Here is a 17361-nt window from a genome sequence, read left to right as displayed (position 1 = left end):
TTCTCCGAGAGCCCTTTGCCGAGTGGGGCTCTCGGCAAACCCTTTGCCGAGTGCCTTTAGGTCTTTGCCGAGTGCCCGTGGCACTCGGCAAATCAGCCGTGTCCGGTAGTGGTCATGGCCAGCCACTCGACCACCGAACCACAATTATTGGTCCACAATGTCAAAAGGCAAACGAATGGCCTCTCAAAATCACCGGTTTGCGGCGGTAAGGTTTCAACCATGCCAAAATGTCAAATCCAGCAACTGTCAACAAATCACGCATGATGAAGACAAGCGTAAATCCAGGTGTTAAACCCTCGGGCACTGGATGTCGATTGTGCAGAGTCTCGTTATCTTTGTAGACAAATCTAGACACAAGCTGACAAACCGGCAAATAATGAAGATCCTGATCTCGAAGCTAAAATGTTAAGTAACCAGGATTTGGTTGGAGAGCTTCACTTGAATTAACCTGCTGTCCACACACCGAGACAATAGCCGCTAGCTCTGAGTCAACTTGCAACCAATAATCATGTGGCATTAGTGTGTAGATCAACTGCATTATTGCCATGAAGCCTCTGGTGAGCCTGCCTGAGTTGACAATGGGCGATGGTGGACTCCTGCTGGTCCTGCCCCAGTCAGTAGACCTCTGGTTTTGTGCAGTAGCCAAGAATTTTTTTTCCCCAATTGTGTACCTTGTTTCGGCCATGTTTGCAATCAGAGTACATCAAGGACGATACGCAAGTGTAGGTTCTGCAACATGAAAGCAGTGCAAGGACGCGAGATCCAGATTAAAAGAAGCTAATCCTCTCATTATTTTTTTTAATACATGGAGCAGGAAGACCGGAGCAATCTCATCACCTGCTCCCAAATCTCAAATGTGTCATCACACAGTTAGAGTCAAGACCTACTACGTGGCCAGCGCAGTATATATAAACATGGTGCAGTAGAGCAGCAATCTTCAGGCCCTCTCTCCTATCCAACACCAAGCTTTAATTTAGCACTAACCCTCTCAGTACATCAGTACTCTCTTGATGCCACCAACAAGCAAATCAGCACCAAAGAACACCTTCAGAATGACTCAAAATGGATGATATCAAGGCCTTGATTTGATGCATGGAGCCTGAATCTGAACAATTCTCCCGACACGTTGGCAACCTCAACTAGATAAGTTCTGCTACTCACTCTCGCACTCTGTTGTGTGTTCCTTTCCTAGCCCAGCTCAATCTTCTTGTGTGCGCGTGTGGATGAAAGAGATCAGATCCATGAGGGCGCTGCTGGACCGGTGCCTGTGAGCCTGTCGTCCAAGAAGGGTGGCCGGGGCCGGGAGCCGCCGCCGGAGGGCTGCCTGGCGGTGTACGTGGGCGCGGCGAGGGAGCGGTTCGTGGTCCGGGCCGAGTGCGTCAACCACCGCCTGTTCCGGGCGCTGCTGGAGGAGGCCGAGGAGGCGCGCGGGCCCTACTGCTACGCGCCGGACGGCCCGCTCGAGCTGCCCTGCGACGCCGCCGCGTTCGCGCGCGCCGTGGCGAGCGGGAGATGGTCGAGGAGAGGACGGCCGTCGGGTGCGGCGGCGCGAGGGCAGGGCACGCGACGGCGCGTCGGACGGTGGCGGCGGCGGTGATCGGCGCCGGCGGCAGGCAGGTGACCGTGGGTTGACTCAGAGTGACCGGGTGTGCTCTCGTCGTCAGGATTCCCTGATGCGATGTTCAGAGTGTTCGATGTACTGATGATAGTTAGTGTGCATATGATCAGAGCAGCTGTCCGTCTTGTAGGAAGTTGTTTTGATTTGTGAATCTTGCGACACAAAGGAAAAGTTTGGACCGTTGCTTTAATGTGCTGTAAGCTCCGGGGGCTATTGTAAACCCTCCGCCCTACAACTTCGCCGGCGTTTTGCCATGACGTCCTGCCACTTCCGCTGGCTCTCGATGATGTTCCTCAACCGCCTGCAGCCAGCGGCAGCCCATGACCGCCGGCTAGCCATCGTCCAAGACCAAGCCTTGGGGGGCCAACACCAACGTCGACCACAGGTCACAGGTGAACCGAGCTCGAGCAAGAAGCACGACTCGCCCACGTTCCCGTTCTTACAAACGTTGATGCATTTTCAATAAACTTGACTAAACTCAGAGAAGTTCAAATTAGATAAAACTAAATGTCCTATACTCTTGAAACGGAGGAAGTACATGCCATAGTGTTCAGTGTGCTGGCTGCAAGGTTGCTAATGTAAACTATACATAGCCCGCTCACTATATCAGGGTTCAGGCCTGACCAACAAAACAGCAATCGCCATTTTTCACCAAGCCTCTATGCAGGCAGCTGTCGTCCAGTTTTACAGACTACACGCTGCTAATCATCCAGCTACACGCAATGTCGATACTTGTTTTAGAAAATACCATGACCACAAAGACTTCGCAGAAAGTCATCTGTTTACAGTGCACCGTCCATCTTGTTGTGAGGTTAAACTCCTGGATTGGGGGGTTTCTGGTCAAGTCAGGGCCCATTGAACAAAGGGGAGGGGCTGCCACACTAGAGTGCCCACTGCAGCCTCTTCCTTCAAGTGATCCGTATGAGCAGAACCACCATCACAAACATGCAGGTCATCACAAAGAGGAGCAGCCACTGGAAGCACGTCGTCTTGGAAGTCAGCGAGTAGACCTCGGCCGCTCGCGAGGTTGCACGACCGGTGCTTGCCAAGCTGTGCTCCACGGCCCTCTCAGTGGAATCAAGGATCTGCATGAGCAAATAAGTCAGACTTTCTCAACAAGCGCCCAACTGAAAAGAAGATCCTCGTTGCAGTATCACCGCAATAGCTTTATTCACGTACAACCCAATGTCAACATGACAGAAAGCTGTAAAGGACTAAATGAAAGAAACATACCTTCTCTGTCTCTTGCACAGATTGGTTCATCATAAGGCTACTTTCCTTCAGCTGGCGTGCTAACTCGACCATTTCATCAGTTAAATCTTCTTGCAGCTTCCTGTGCAGTAAGAAGATCAGGTATCAGTAAGACAACAGCTGGTGTATATTCATTTGATGACCTTGTGCAAGGCCTAAAATTTTCATGTATAGATCTTAAAACACTAGGGACAGAAAGGAAGCTAATAGTCAAACATAGCACAGTATGGCTTCCAACAGAGCATCCCAGTTAACCTAGTAAAATGAATGGATCCTGTAATGGGTTGGCTGTGTTCAATATAGAAACCGTGGATAAGAACGAGGGGACTGAGCTGGAGACCAAGATAAAGACGAATCTTTAGCAAAGTAGCAAACCTGTGCTTCTCAATGCGAGCCTGAGCTTCTGCATCCAATTTGATAGGTGCTCCAATATCTCCTTTTCGCTCCTGATGGCTTGGTTGAACCTCGACATGAGCTCTATTTATATGCATCTGTTAGTTCAGAGTTGTAATGGTAAGCAAGGGGAAACAAGGGGACCAAATTTAACTTACGCTGATCTCCTTCGCAATCCTGACGATAAAGATATTGGGCTTTCCGCCTTAGCTTTTTCAGCAGAGATTTCTTCTTCTCTGCTTTCAACAACTGGCTTTTCATTTTCAGGCTGCACCAACCGTAATATAAAAATAAGAAGTGTATCTAAAAGTTAATGACATAAAGGTTCAGATAAAAGAAATTGACATATCATCAGCTGTGGTAGCTCTGAATGAATACTGTGAAGAACCGGCAAATGAACTAAGAACTGTAAAAAGGGAAAAATGAATCAGTGCAATAATAACATACCACTGGAGCAGCGAGCCTGGCAGCTAGTGCTTCAATCTTTTCTGAATACTCGGAAAGCTTAGCTTTAGAAACACTGAAAAAGAACAGATTCATTAAAAACATGCTATTCTTCTCATGAAAAAAAATAAAACATAAGCAGTAAATGGAAAGTTTTCCACGTAGAGAAATGCTTGCTTTGCTGAACAAATTAGTAATACCACAGAACCAGATACATGAAAAAGGCAAGCAATAACTCAAAGATTCTTATCATAAAAATGCAGGCCATCAGATATAAAAAGGCAGAAATTTATTATTGCTAACATTTTATGTTTTGGGAGTCACGAGATGGAATATATCTCTACAGAAAGAATTTCAGAAACAGCTTTTTAGTGAATCTGAAAGACAAACATGCATTTATGAAGTGGTGAACCAAGGAGCCTACCATGAAACAAGAAAGAGTTTCCCGGAAGCCAGGTTAGTGAACCTACTTGTATCCAGATAATGTGCCAGTCCTCATTTGTGCCTTCTCACAGTCAGCCAAAGAATATGCAACCAGGGTATATTCACTACTGGCACAGACATCAAGATTTTAATGGAAATGCAAACGATGGATGATCATAGTGGTGCACTGGCAAGATCTATGCATAACAGTTTTACAATGGGCAGAAAATTTTTTATGTTTTTGTTTGGTACTGTCAAATGGCAACTGGTTTTCCTTTTACACCAAAATTATATAGTTTTGGCATACATTAATTGGGTCACAGCCAGTATATCACGATTTCAGTGTTCCAAAATGTTCTCAGCCATCACAGAAAAAATGCACCTTGATATCCCTTCAGGTGTGGTCTCTGCTCCTAGCTGCTCCAATAGCTCCCTGGCTGTGGTTACATACTGTATTTGAATGGAAGCCATCAATGACTAGTACACAGGGCATTCAAAATGATAAATATCTATATGATATACGCTGATACTCAAATAAACCAGGATGAAGCCATATATTTCCTCTCTTCCTTTCAAATGAAGTTCAGAAAGTCAGGTGATCAGCTCTACCAATGTGCGATGGAAATCTAACTACCAAAGAAATTCGTATGAACCACTCGTACATACATGGACAAGCTTAGCCTGATTCTGCTGCCGAGGAGCCGCCTCCAGCAGCCTTCTAAGGTTCACTTCCACCTTGTTGAGCCTCATGTCGAAGAAGTGGCGAGCTTGACCTGGGGCATGAGGGTTCCAGCAGAACCGCTGGAAATCTTGGAAAATGAACTGCAGTGGCACCTTGGGTAATCGATTCTCCTCTCGCTAAGGAACAACAACCTAATCAAAGCACGGAGGGATTGGATTGGATCAGGGGCGGACCCAGTATACATGCTCAGATCCGAATACAAATAGCATACGTTATGGGTTTGGGTGTTCGATTTCGCGCAGCAGGAAAGGAAGGGAAGGGGCGGACATACATTATCCTATGGCAATAGCCTATTTAATTTGCTTCATCAGATTAGTCCAGACCATGTGCTAACACAAGAAGAAGCTACTCTGGTTCCCAACGACACTGAAAAAGAATCCTCTTTGTATGAATCAAGCACTGAAACAATAACTGAATGCTGTAGTCCAAGGACTCAGAATCGCATCCACAAAGCAGATCCGGTACAGTGGCAATTAGTTTTTTTTTTTACCTTGCGGTGCCCTGGAGCCCCTGATGCTTTGGTGGAAAGGTGCGGCTCCTTTGCTGTGTCAAGCAACCGGCGAAAGCAACCTCCAATCCACTCACAGGTGCGACCCGACGAGCGTGGCGTGGCCTCGATGCAGGGGGCGACGGTAGGGGCGGCCCGATTCAGGGGGGCGGCGGCGCACAGCAGGGACAGGGGAGGGGAGGCGGGTGCAGAGGGAGGTGCTGCAGAGGCGGGGGGAGGGCAGAGCCGCCGGAGCACGAGACGGAGGCGCCGCAGGGAGAGGGGCGGCGGGGAGGGGGGCCAGGGAGAGGGTCGGGCGGAGAGCGGAGGGCAGGCGAGGAAACGGCCTCGCTGGTACGCGGGCTCGGGAACGCGTTGGAAGAAACCGGGCTTCACATTGTATCGGTGATTCTCAGGTAAGATGCTTTCCAAATAATCAAAAATTAATTAAGACGTTTGGATCGAATTTTGGTTTATTTTTATCTAAAATCAGCTTATAATCGTATCCAAGAATTTTAGCTTATTTTCATCTAAAATCAGCTTATAATTGTATCCAAACAGGAAGAGAAGGTGTGGAAGAAAGGAGGAAGAGCCGCCGGATGTTTTTTTCTCTCACGTCGAACAGGCCCAGCCAGCACAGCATCGCAAAGCTCAGTTTGGCCCAACGCGTGAAAATAAGCCAGCCGAGCTAGTTTCTTCCCTTTTTTCCATCTTTCTCTTTTTCTAAATGACCACAATACCACATAAGAGCTGCGATTATATTGAAACAAGAGAGACCCAAACTAGGGAGTAAGATAACAAACAAGCACTGATTGTATTGGAACATCAACACAAACTGCATATTCCATCTTTATTTTGGAAACCTTTCTTTTAATACTTTCAGTAATTCATTATTTCATAAATACGTACCTTTCAAAAAATTAAGTGCTTAATTCACCATTTTGTGGAGAATATTTCAACAATTTTAACATGCGTTCAACATTTCATGTTTAAAGTGTCAAAATGCTAACATCATAAATTCCAAATGTTGAAATGATACCATCAAAAGGTAGATTAACCTTGCACCTATCAATATTTACAGAAACTAGGTCTACATTTTAAAATATACTGTTCAACATTTTACCAGAACTAGTTCTTTTCAAATCACTGATTTAAAAAATAAAAAAAAAATGCATATTGGATCACCAATGGTCTTTCAATTACACCAATGCAAACTGCCTATAAAGTTCAGTTTCGAATGTCTACCTTTTGCCCATATAGTTCCAAATGCGTAACGTGGGTCCACAAAAGTAGTGCCCAAAAGAAACATTTTCCACGAAACTTTGGAAACACCGCGTTGAATCCTGCTTTCAAACAAGCTACGAGTTTGCCAACAGAAAATGTTTTTACTGGTTCATTTACTAGTTCTCCATGAAATTGTAGGGATAGAGGCACCCGTTGGCATCACATAGCCATGAATCGGATGGTTACACAGCGATGAGAACTTCAGCTTCAGATAGCATAATGCATATAGTAGTGGATAATGCATATACGCAGCTTAAAGAGCCCTAAATACCCAATGTCAAGCCGACAGCCACCAAGGCACCAACGAACAGCGGCATGCCAGTATCTTCTACGTAGCACACAACAGTAAGGGTTGGCATTTTTAGCTCACAGTGAAAGCAAACAGCAGAGACATGCTACAGGTGATTGCCCTATACAGGAATAAACATCAAGTTCTGCAATATAACAGCAACACACGAAAGCCACTTCCCTTCCAAATAACTGAACCACAACCAGACAGGTGGGAAAAAGGACCGTATAACATTGAACCGTGGAAGAAATTCTACATTCACCTGACCAATCAATACCAAGTAGTGGAACGAAATGATTATACAGTCAACTATAACCGATATATCTCGCACTGATATTAACACTGCGGGTCCACACCTGAACACTCGAACCGATGATCAACGAATTCCTGACTGGATGTACAGCAAAAAAGGTGATCTGGATGGAAAATCTCAATCTCACTACATCTACCAACTCGTGTGCTAGCAACGCCTTCTTTTGGAGCAGAGGTGACACCTGCAGTGACGCCCTCTTTTGGAGTAGTAGAGGTGACACGGAGGATGGCTTGGGCGCTTAAGGCAGAAAGCTTGGACTGGCAGAAAGCTTCCCATGATTCCGCATCTGGTGAGGCAGAAGGTTCGCCTTCATTTTCGCCAGAAGTTGAGGCCTGAGACTTCTCATAGAAAACTTGTAGTTCCAGTGCCAGGTTGCGAGCAGCTTCCCTTGATTCTGGAAGCTGGTCACTAAGTTGGGTTGCTGCAATCTGGATGAGCTTATCCATTCCGTACTCTTTGATTCCCTCCACATCCTGGACAAAAGGAAAGCATTGTTGTTGTAAAACAACCAGAGTAACAGTCTATCCCTCACATGTGTGAAAACGAGTATTGGTTGGTGCATGTATATCTACGGTGCACAAAACTGATGTATTCAACCTCCATTTCTTGTTGCTCTATTGTGTTAGATTGATCTCCTAGCCTATCGGACCCTAACGGGCCGATGGGCCACCTCACCTATGCGCCCTGATCGGGGGCGCTCCAGCTCAACCCTAGCTGGTGGGCCCCCGTCGCGCCGCGCTATAAAAAGGAGGTGGGGGCCAGCGGCTCGAGGTACGAGGTTCACCGGCCGCCGCCACCCCACTCACAGTCAACCCTAGCCGATCTAGTTGAGCGCGGTCAGCGGCGGGAAGTCCACTTCGGCCATCCTCGACGCCTCTGCCTCGACCTTGAGCCTGTGCGGACGCGACTGCACCTCTGCCACCGCGACCGTGAACCCCTACGGCCGGACTGCTCCGATCCCCGCACTACACCGGCATGGCGGGCACATCTGCATCCGCCGCCGCGCTAGGGCACGAGGGTATGCCCGTGCTCTCACCTGTCTCTCTCTATCTCTCTCTGTTACTCGGTTTTATCAGTAGCAAAGGAGCTCTACTAATCTAATCGCGCATTAGCCGATCCAAAGAATTCATCAATGGTATCAGTCGCCTAATCTTCTAGCGTTGATTAGATCTTGGAGATCCCAGAGCAAAGCATCCAAAGAAACCCGAGAGAAAAGCCCCAGATACCCTAGATTAGAAAAACAGAAACCCTAACCCTAGCAAAAGAGGAATTGGGACGGCGGGAAAGGGGACTTACCTCTTGTGCCGTCCGCTGTCGGTGTGCTTGGGACGCCGGCACGCCGACCAGATCCCGCGAGCGCTTGGACCTCGCGCGGACAGAGGCCGCGCGGGCCACTGCCGTGCCGCTCGCGCGTGCCAGTTCAGGGCACCACGGAGAAGCCACTCGACGGGGACGCGCCCACCTTGCGGTGGACGCGCGCGCCGGCGAGGGGGCTCGCCGTGGCGCCGCCCGCCGGTCGCAGCCGGTCGCCGCTCACTCGCGCGCTCGCGTGGGCAGAAGGAGGCGCCGGGGAGATCGGGAAGAAAGAAATGGAGCTAGGGTTAGCGCGTGTGACCGGCTACGGTTTTTTGTTCGGCCGAAATCGACGCGTAGCCGTCGATATTGATCGGGCGGCTGCGGTCGTCCCGCGCGTGACCGGGCCTCTTTTGGCCCAGGCGGGGTAGGGAATGCGCGGCCCGGGCCCAGGTTGCCTTGGCCCCGAGCGCGAGCGCCCGCGCGGGGGTGCGCGAGGGGACGCGGGCTGGGCCTTAGCAGGCCGCGCACGCGCGGGCATGAGTCCGTTTTCAAGTTGGGCTGTCGCGCACAGTGAAGGGCTGGCTGGGCTAGCTGGGCTGGTTTCAGATACAAATAGTGCATCGTTTTTCATCTTTTTCCAGAGATATTTTTCAATAGAATTTACTTGAATTTGATACATTTCAAATTCAAACTTGATTGAACTATGATGCACTGCTTATACAAGATATTTTTAGACCCTTTTTTGATAGAATTAAGTTTTTCCGCTGCACAGGTTAAATAGATCCATTTATTAATGTACTTTTGCCTTGTTATTTAAATTTGAACCAACGGGATAATTTAATTCTTCAAGGCAAAAAGATATTTTTCTGAGTTGTAATCTTGTTATTTTTTGACCAACGTTAACAATAACAATATTACAATGGTATTATTTTAATAGGTATTTTTCATGTATTATTTCTGTTTATGCCCAACGGCATTCTAGACTTAATACAAAAAGAGTTTTATGCCTTAATTTTTTTATAGATAATTTCATGTATTAACTCTAATTCTACCCAACGGTGTTTTAGTTTTAATACAAAGTTATTGCATACTTTAATTTATGACCAACGTCGTATTTATACATATGCAATAATATATTTGACTTTAATTTAATGTTTTCACCACTCATGAATGTTTTTCAGGAGGAGTATCAATGATGTTTTCCATCAACGATATTCCTATATTAAAGGGAGACAATTACAATGAATGGTACAGAAAGCTGGACCTCTATTTCATCATGGGTGAATTGGATTGGGTCCTAGCTACACTGACTCCTACAGAGCCTGTGCTTCCTGAGAGAGAGGACACAGACACAGATGCTTCTTGGAAGCAAACAGAGCTTGCTTATAAGAAAGCAAGAGCAGATTATGAGAGGCTTTATGCAAAATGGTTCCCTGCCAACAAGAAGTGTTTGGCAGTGGTAAAGAACACGATTGAGCCTGCAATTATGGGCTCAATCCCAGATTGTGCCACCGTCATAGAATATCTTAAAAAATTAAAGAACCAATACACTGGTTCTTCAAAGACTTATGCAACCCAGTTGATCAAACAACTGGTTTCAGAAAGATACACTGGCGGTGGCATTAGAGAACACATTCATCGCATGGTCAATCAGAACAACAAGCTTAAGTCATTGGACCTTGCCTTTAAGGAGGATCACATTGTCCATCTGGTTTTTGCTTCGTTGCCAAAAGAATTTGACACTTTTGTTGTCAATTACAACACCCAACCACAAACTTGGGACATAGAAAAGACTATTGCGATGTGTGTTCAGGAGGAGGAAAGGATCAGGTCCACCACTGGAGGATCCTTAAACTATGTGAACAAGAAGACGCATGCCAACTTTAAAGGAAATTTTTCATCTTCTTCTTCATCCTCCTCTAAAGGCAAAAACTCTCAACAACACAGACCGCAGGAGGGACAGGCTCTAGTAGATAAGGATCAGTGTCTCTACTGCAAAGAGAGGGGTCACTACAAGAAGAACTGTCATAAATATTTAAAGATGATCATGGAGAAGAGAGGTGAGAACGTTATTTCATTTGTAAATGAATCCTTGTATATAGAATATTTAAAAACCACTTGGTGGATTGATTCAGGAGCAACTGTTCATGTTGCAAATTCGTTGCAGGGATTCCATTCGACGAGAACCACTCAAAGAAGCGAAAAGCAAGTTAGAGTGGCAAATGGAGCTCAGGCAGACGTTGAAGCAGTAGGAGACGTTCATTTGGAACTCGACACTGGCTTCAATATTGTTCTTAGAGATGTTTTATTTGTTCCTTCTTTACACAGAAATTTGATTAGTGTGTCTCGCCTGGACAAAGATGGTTATTCCTGTCTATTTGGAGATGGCAGGTGTTTGATTGAATGTAATGATACAGTTATTTCCATTGCATTCAGAAAGAATGATCTTTATTTGATATCGTTACGCGACAGTGTGAATTCCGTATGCGATAACAATGCGAATGTATTCTCGTCTACACTCGCGAATAGAAAACGAAAGAGAACTCAAGATGCGTCGTCGAAATTATGGCACTGTCGTTTAGGCCATATTTCGAGGGGGAGAATAGAGAGATTAATTAAAAATGAAATTCTTCCTCCATTAGAGTTCTCTGACTTAGAACAATGCATTGAGTGCATAAAAGGCAAATTCGTTAAGAAAATAAAGAAAAATGCTAAGAGGAGCACATGTGTATTAGAAATAATTCACACAGATATCTGTGGTCCGTTTAATGTAAAGAGTGTGGATGGTTATGACTCGTTCATAACATTCACAGACGATTATTCCCGTTATGGATACATTTATCCAAGTAAAGAAAGATCGGAGGCTTTGGATAAATTTAAAATATTCAAGGCCGAAGTAGAAAATCAACACGATTTAAAGATTAAAATCGTAAGATCCGATCGTGGAGGGGAATACTACGGTCGACATACCCAATATGGCCAAGTTCCAGGACCTTTTGCGAAGTTCCTGATGGAACAAGGCATAGTAGCCCAGTACTCGATGCCGGGCGAGCCTCAGCAGAATGGAGTGGCTGAAAGACGCAATCACACCCTGATGGATATGGTGCGAAGCATGATCAGTTACTCTACATTGCCAGTGAGTTTATGGATGGAGGCCCTGAAAACCGCCATTCACATTCTCAACAGAGTTCCAAGTAAATCGGTACCGAAAACGCCGTATGAAATGTGGACAGGAAGAGTACCCTCACTGAATCACTTGCGGGTGTGGGGGAGTCCTGCAGAGGCAAAAGTGTTTAACCCGACCATTGCAAAACTAGATTCCAGAACGGTATCTTGCCATTTTATTGGCTATCCAAAAAGGTCAAAGGGTTTTCGTTTCTACTGCCCAGACAGATCTACAAAATTTGTAGAAACGAGACATGCAGTTTTTCTTGAGGATCAAATGATCCGGGGGAGCGGCACAGCAAGGAAGATTGATCTTGAGGAGAAGCGGGTGTATACACCAAATCCCGTGATTCAGGAATCTTTCTTCCCGCTGCCCGCTGTGTCTGCACCGCCAGTGCAAGTCACTGCGATACCAACACCTGTCGTGGCTCCTTCTGTGGTAACAATGAATGAGGAAGTGGAGCCTATTCATTAGGCTCCTGACGAGCCCATTGCCGCACAAGAAGAGGAGCAACAGCAGCCCCAAATAGATGAGGCACCGCAGGCTCAGGCTCACGGGAGACCTCAAAGAACAAGGAAGCGCGCTATTTCTAACGACTATGAAGTCTATAATAGCGAAGAAATTCAAATGGAGGATGATCCCACTTCATTTGAAGAAGCCATGAGAAGTGAACATTCATCGAAATGGCTTGATGCCATGGAAGATGAAATAAAATCGATGAGTGCCAACAAAGTATGGGACTTAGAGGAAATTCCTAAAGGAGTCAAAACAGTAGGCTGCAAATGGGTCTACAAAACCAAATATGACTCCCAAGGGAATATAGATAAATTTAAAGCACGACTCGTGGCAAAAGGATACACACAAAGAGAGGGAATTGATTACAACGAGACTTTTTCCCCAGTCTCTTGTAAAGATTCTTTCAGAATCATAATGGCTCTTGTAGCTTATTATGATCTAGAATTACATCAGATGGATGTGAAGACAGCGTTCCTGAACGGGGATCTAGATGAAACCGTCTACATGGCACAGCCGAAAGGTTTTGTCGTGGAAGGTAAAGAAAAATTGGGATGCCGTCTGAGGAAATCGATTTATGGGCTAAAGCAAGCTTCAAGACAGTGGTACTTGAAGTTCGATAAGATAATAAAAGAATTCGGGTTTAGAGAAAATGTCGAGGACAATTGCGTTTACGCAAAGTTCAAGAATGGGAAGTACGTCTTCCTAATCTTGTATGTGGACGATATCCTACTGGCAAGTAGTGATGTCAGTCTGCTACTAGAAACGAAAAAGTTTTTATCCTCGCATTTCGAGATGAAAGACCTTGGTGAAGCAAGATTCGTTCTAGGAATCGAGATTCACCGAGACAGATTGAAAGGGGTATTAGGACTGTCGCAAAAGACATATATAGAAAAGGTCCTGAAGAAATTCAATGTGCACAAATGCAGTGCCTCACCTGCACCTATAGTTAAGGGCGACAGATATGGGGAGTTTCAATGCCCCAAGACTCAATATGAGATCGATCAAATGAAAATGGTACCATATGCTTCTGCTGTGGGAAGCTTACAGTATGCACAAGTGTGCACACGCCCTGACATAGCTTACGTTACCGGGTTGCTTGGCAGATTCCAGAGTAATCCAGGTCCAGAACACTGGAAATTGGTAAAGAAGATTCTGCGCTATTTGCAAGGAACCAAAGGCCTCATGTTAACGTACAGGAAAACAGAATCTCTGCGTATTGTAGGATACTCAGACTCCGATTATGTAGGAGATGACAGAAAGTCCACGTCAGAATATGTTTTCACCCTGGCCGGGGGAGCAATATCGTGAAAAAGTTGCAAACAAACCGTCACTACATCGTCCACTATGTATGCCAAGTTTGTTGCATGTTACGAGGCTACAGGGCAGGTGAACTGGCTAAAGAAGTTCGTACCCGGTCTGAGAATGGTTGATGATATATCTAAACCATTACAGTTGTACTGCGATAATGAACCCGCAGTAATGTATGCTCACAACAACAAGACAAGTGGTGCTGCCAAACATATAGATATAAAATATTATGTTGTGAAAGATAAAGTCCGAGATCAGATTATAAATCTTGAGCACATAAGCACAGTGAAAATGCTTGCGGATTCGCTAACGAAAGGCTTACCACCCAACGTGTTCAAGGAACACGTAGCTAGCATGGGGCTAAGGGATAGCCTGTCATCTTCGGACTACAAGGGCCCAAAAGGTTAAAGAATCCGTTTCTGAATGGAAGCGTGAATTGTAGCTGCTAAATCCATCGACAGATGATCGTGACGATGAGGCATGCTCTATACACAAATCTATGACGAAACACGAAAAGGTAAAAGTAAAAGAAAGGTACAGGGTGAGATCAGGGGGAGACTGTTAGATTGATCTCCTAGCCTATCGGACCCTAACGGGCCGATGGGCCACCTCACCTATGCGCCCTGATCGGGGGCGCTCCAGCTCAACCCTAGCTGGTGGGCCCCCGTCGTGCCGCGCTATAAAAAGGAGGTGGGGGCCAGCGGCTCGAGGTACGAGGTTCACCGGCCGCCGCCACCCCACCCACAGTCAACCCTAGCCGATCTAGTTGAGCGCGGTCAGCGGCGGGAAGTCCACTTCGGCCATCCTCGACGCCTCTACCTCGACCTTGAGCCTGTGCGGACGCAACTGCACCTCTGCCACCGCGACCGTGAACCCCTACGGCCGGACTGCTCCGATCCCCGCACTACACCGGCATGGCGGGCACGTCTGCATCCGCCGCCGCGCTAGGGCACGAGGGTATGCCCGTGCTCTCACCTGTCTCTCTCTATCTCTCTCTGTTACTCGGTTTTATCAGTAGCAAAGGAGCTCTTCTAATCTAATCGCGCATTAGCCGATCCAAAGAATTCATCATATTGAAGATGACAGCAAAATTTGAGTTAAGGCGTGACGTTATTTAAACATGTAACCTACAGCTAAATATACATTTTCCATCTTAATACTCTCAGCCAATCAAATCTCCAACACATTTACTAGCTAATTATTTGGCTCATCTAGCTCCAAGTTATGACAGGCGAGGTTCATTGCTCATAGCATACATCAAAGAATCTGAAAAAGACGTGGAATGTATTGGTCTCTAACCAGGCTCACGAGTGGAGGAGACAGTCCGCAAAACCGCATGGACACTAAATTATTAATATCTACCTGATTGATCAGTTGGGACATCAGATAGGCAAACTATAATCTGAATTAAATTAACCTTCTTCCTATCTTAACTAAGAATTGGGGCTACAGAAGCTGCAAATGTAAAGGATTTTTCAGGCAAGAAGTTTCACTTACAAGGCGAGGTGCACTCTTGCTGAAACACACTGATGCTTTTGCCCAAATACGTGGATTCCTGTTCTTGAGGTAGGGCTGCATTCTCGGTAACAATACTGAAGGGGAGATCCAACTTGTCATTGATATAAGAGCTGCCTCAGCAGCTTCACATACAAAGCGTTTATCTTGTGAAGCTTTTAGAAACAATTGTACTACCTGTGAACGCATTTGATAAAAAAGATGTTTTCAGAGAGTTTGTAGTGGATAGAGGAACTTCTAAATAGTACATCTGAATAGCAATACCTACCAGTGGATCAATTGAGTCGACAATCAGGTCACCATAGGCCTTAAAGATGTCAGAACAAGTCATTAGTGCTGTTTTGCAGACAGCACTTCTTGGATTCTTCACAGATTTCACAATAAGAGGAACTAGAGGCTCCCTGCAATTTAAATAGTTTATAAATCATACCAATCAACTAATACAGGAGATGACATGCAATTCTATATCACTGGCTGACTGGCATGTATAAGTGATTCAGAAGACCAAAAGGATTGTCAAAATGGCAAAACATTTCTAGTATGTATGCTGGGGTACTTACAGCAGCTCCTGCAATCTTTCCTTGTGATATATCGCCAATTGACGAACATTGTTGAGAGTTTCACATGTCATAACCCAGTCCTTAGAATCCAACCTTTTAACTAAGGTCTGTTCAAAAATAGAAACGAGTAAACTCAGCTTTGACTAGAACAAAAAAAAATTATTCGTCAAACAAAATATCATCAATAAGCAAACAGTGTCATACACTGAAGGTTGCATCAACATCCGGGAGATATACTAGATTCTCAGAATCAATGTACTCTACATCTGCATTTCCAGCCTCATTTCCATTAGTCCCAGCATCAGGGCAAGCAGACGGAGCATTTTCTTCCTTGTTGGCACATTTGCTGCCATTCAACGCAGGCTTGCTGATGCAGGATTTCACAGAATTGTCCTTTCCTTCAGGTCCACTGATTGAGAAATATTGAGATCTTTAAGAGCGCTCGCTGGCATATTCACACCCTGCATGACAGAAAACAACATGACCAGAATTCAGTTCCCACTTAACAGGTATGGATGAAAATAGTTAAACGAGTATTTCTGGTGATTGCTGATGGGATAAGGTTTTGTGGTCCTCGGCATGGTGGTCTTGCTGCCCCAATTAGGACAGCATCTTAGACTAAACTTTTAGGACAACATCTAGAACAACATCTTAGACTAACTTTTAGGACAACATCCAGTACAACATCTTAGACTAATCATCACTGGCTTTTAGACTAGCATCTTGACATATGCTTGGCTGTCTTGGCCAGCTATAAATATGTATCCCCAACCCCTCAGGTTGGTATTGCATTGTGTGAGAAGTAAACCAGAAAATTGCCCCAACTCTTAGTGCCATCCTCTCGATGAGAGTAAGAGTTTCGATACTAACAACTGGTATCAGAGCCGTTCTATTCTATACCTTAAACATCTCGTGCTCATCTCCTTCCCACGCCTCCCTTAGTCCTCAGCCGGGAGCTGGAACACCAGCTATCCCTACTCACCCCTCTTCCCCGGCGCAAACGGGCTACGGCTCATCTGAGGCAGCCTCCTCCCCACGCAGCAGCCCCCCACTAGAGCGCCATGTCCGAAAGACAGTCTCAGCGCTCGGTCGCCTCGAGCGCGCGGCACCGGCAGGAGGCCGAGCTCGCCGCGGCAGAGGAACGCGAGCGAGTGGCGGCAGAAACCGCTACGACAGTGGCGAGGGCATCAAGGCTGGCGGCGGCGGAACTGGCAACAGCAAGGGCGGAAGTGGAAGTAGCGGCGGTGGCGGATGCAGCGCGTGCGGCGGTAGTGGAGCTCAAGGCTCTATGCGGCAGTAGCATCAGCAGCTCTGCCTCTGCCGACGATGACACTGACGTGGAACTCAAGCAGGCGAGGGAAGCAGCGGGAGAGTGGGTGGCACAGTGGGCAGCCGCGCACCCCCACGGGTGCGGTGGCGGCAGCCCAGACGGGCGTGGACGAGCCGGCAACACTTCTGGCAAGGACGCCCGCGGCCACGCTCCTGGCTACGCGGCCGGGTCGACGGAGATCGTGGATCTTACAGGCGGCGCGGCTCACCCTCCCCGGACCGGCGCCATGGTTACCATAGGATCCAGGCGGTTGTCAGGGACATTGGCCCCGGCGGTGGGTGGCCTACCCTCACCAAGACCAACTTTGTCGAGTGGATGTCACACCCGATTTCCAAGGGCATAAACCGAGCAATCATATATGCGCCAGGATCAAGTCACGCATATATACAACAGAATTATCAAGATATCACAATACATATCATGAAT

At 46.5% G+C, this 17361-nt stretch overlaps 2 protein-coding genes and 1 pseudogene across 3 annotated transcripts; 1 reads left to right on the top strand and 2 right to left on the bottom strand.

The window, feature by feature from the left end:
- Positions 1-545: 545 nt before the first annotated feature.
- On the top strand, positions 546-1808 carry LOC112880967. Its single transcript, XM_025945690.1, has 2 exons — positions 546-557; positions 1193-1808. Exons 1-2 carry the CDS (start codon positions 546-548, stop codon positions 1595-1597), a joined length of 417 nt encoding a protein of 138 aa, XP_025801475.1. The 3' UTR covers positions 1598-1808.
- Positions 1809-2111: 303 nt separating this feature from the next.
- On the bottom strand, positions 2112-5731 carry LOC112882928. Of its 2 annotated transcripts, XM_025948128.1 has the most exons (9): positions 5362-5731; positions 5143-5237; positions 4796-5002; positions 4512-4579; positions 3710-3782; positions 3421-3530; positions 3245-3346; positions 2852-2951; positions 2112-2703 (listed from the first exon to the last, which is right to left on the bottom strand). In XM_025948128.1, the coding sequence occupies exons 3-9, from the start codon at positions 4877-4879 to the stop codon at positions 2527-2529; spliced, it is 714 nt and encodes a 237-aa protein (XP_025803913.1). In that variant the 5' UTR covers positions 4880-5002; positions 5143-5237; positions 5362-5731; the 3' UTR covers positions 2112-2526. The 2 variants fall into 2 exon arrangements, with proteins under 2 accessions (XP_025803913.1, XP_025803912.1); XM_025948127.1 differs by lacking the exon at positions 5143-5237.
- Positions 5732-7267: 1536 nt separating this feature from the next.
- LOC112880966 lies at positions 7268-16057 on the bottom strand (annotated as a pseudogene).
- Positions 16058-17361: the final 1304 nt, after the last annotated feature.

This window comes from Panicum hallii, chromosome 2 (assembly GCF_002211085.1).
Source record: "Panicum hallii strain FIL2 chromosome 2, PHallii_v3.1, whole genome shotgun sequence".
Lineage (NCBI taxonomy): Eukaryota > Viridiplantae > Streptophyta > Magnoliopsida > Poales > Poaceae > Panicum > Panicum hallii.
The sequence above is the reverse complement of the archived record's forward strand: the minus strand, read 5'-3'. Positions and strand labels throughout refer to the sequence as shown.

Bases quoted from the DNA above. Each gene is read 5' to 3' on its own strand.
- LOC112882928 (XM_025948128.1), bottom strand. From the start codon at position 4,879: ATGAGGCTCAACAAGGTGGAAGTGAACCTTAGAAGGCTGCTGGAGGCG. The intron at 3,783-4,511 runs GTGCATTTTTTC...GTTCTTTTTCAG, and splicing joins ACACCTGAAGGGATATCAAG to TGTTTCTAAAGCTAAGCTTT. The intron at 3,531-3,709 runs GTATGTTATTAT...CGGTTGGTGCAG, and splicing joins CCAGGCTCGCTGCTCCAGTG to CCTGAAAATGAAAAGCCAGT.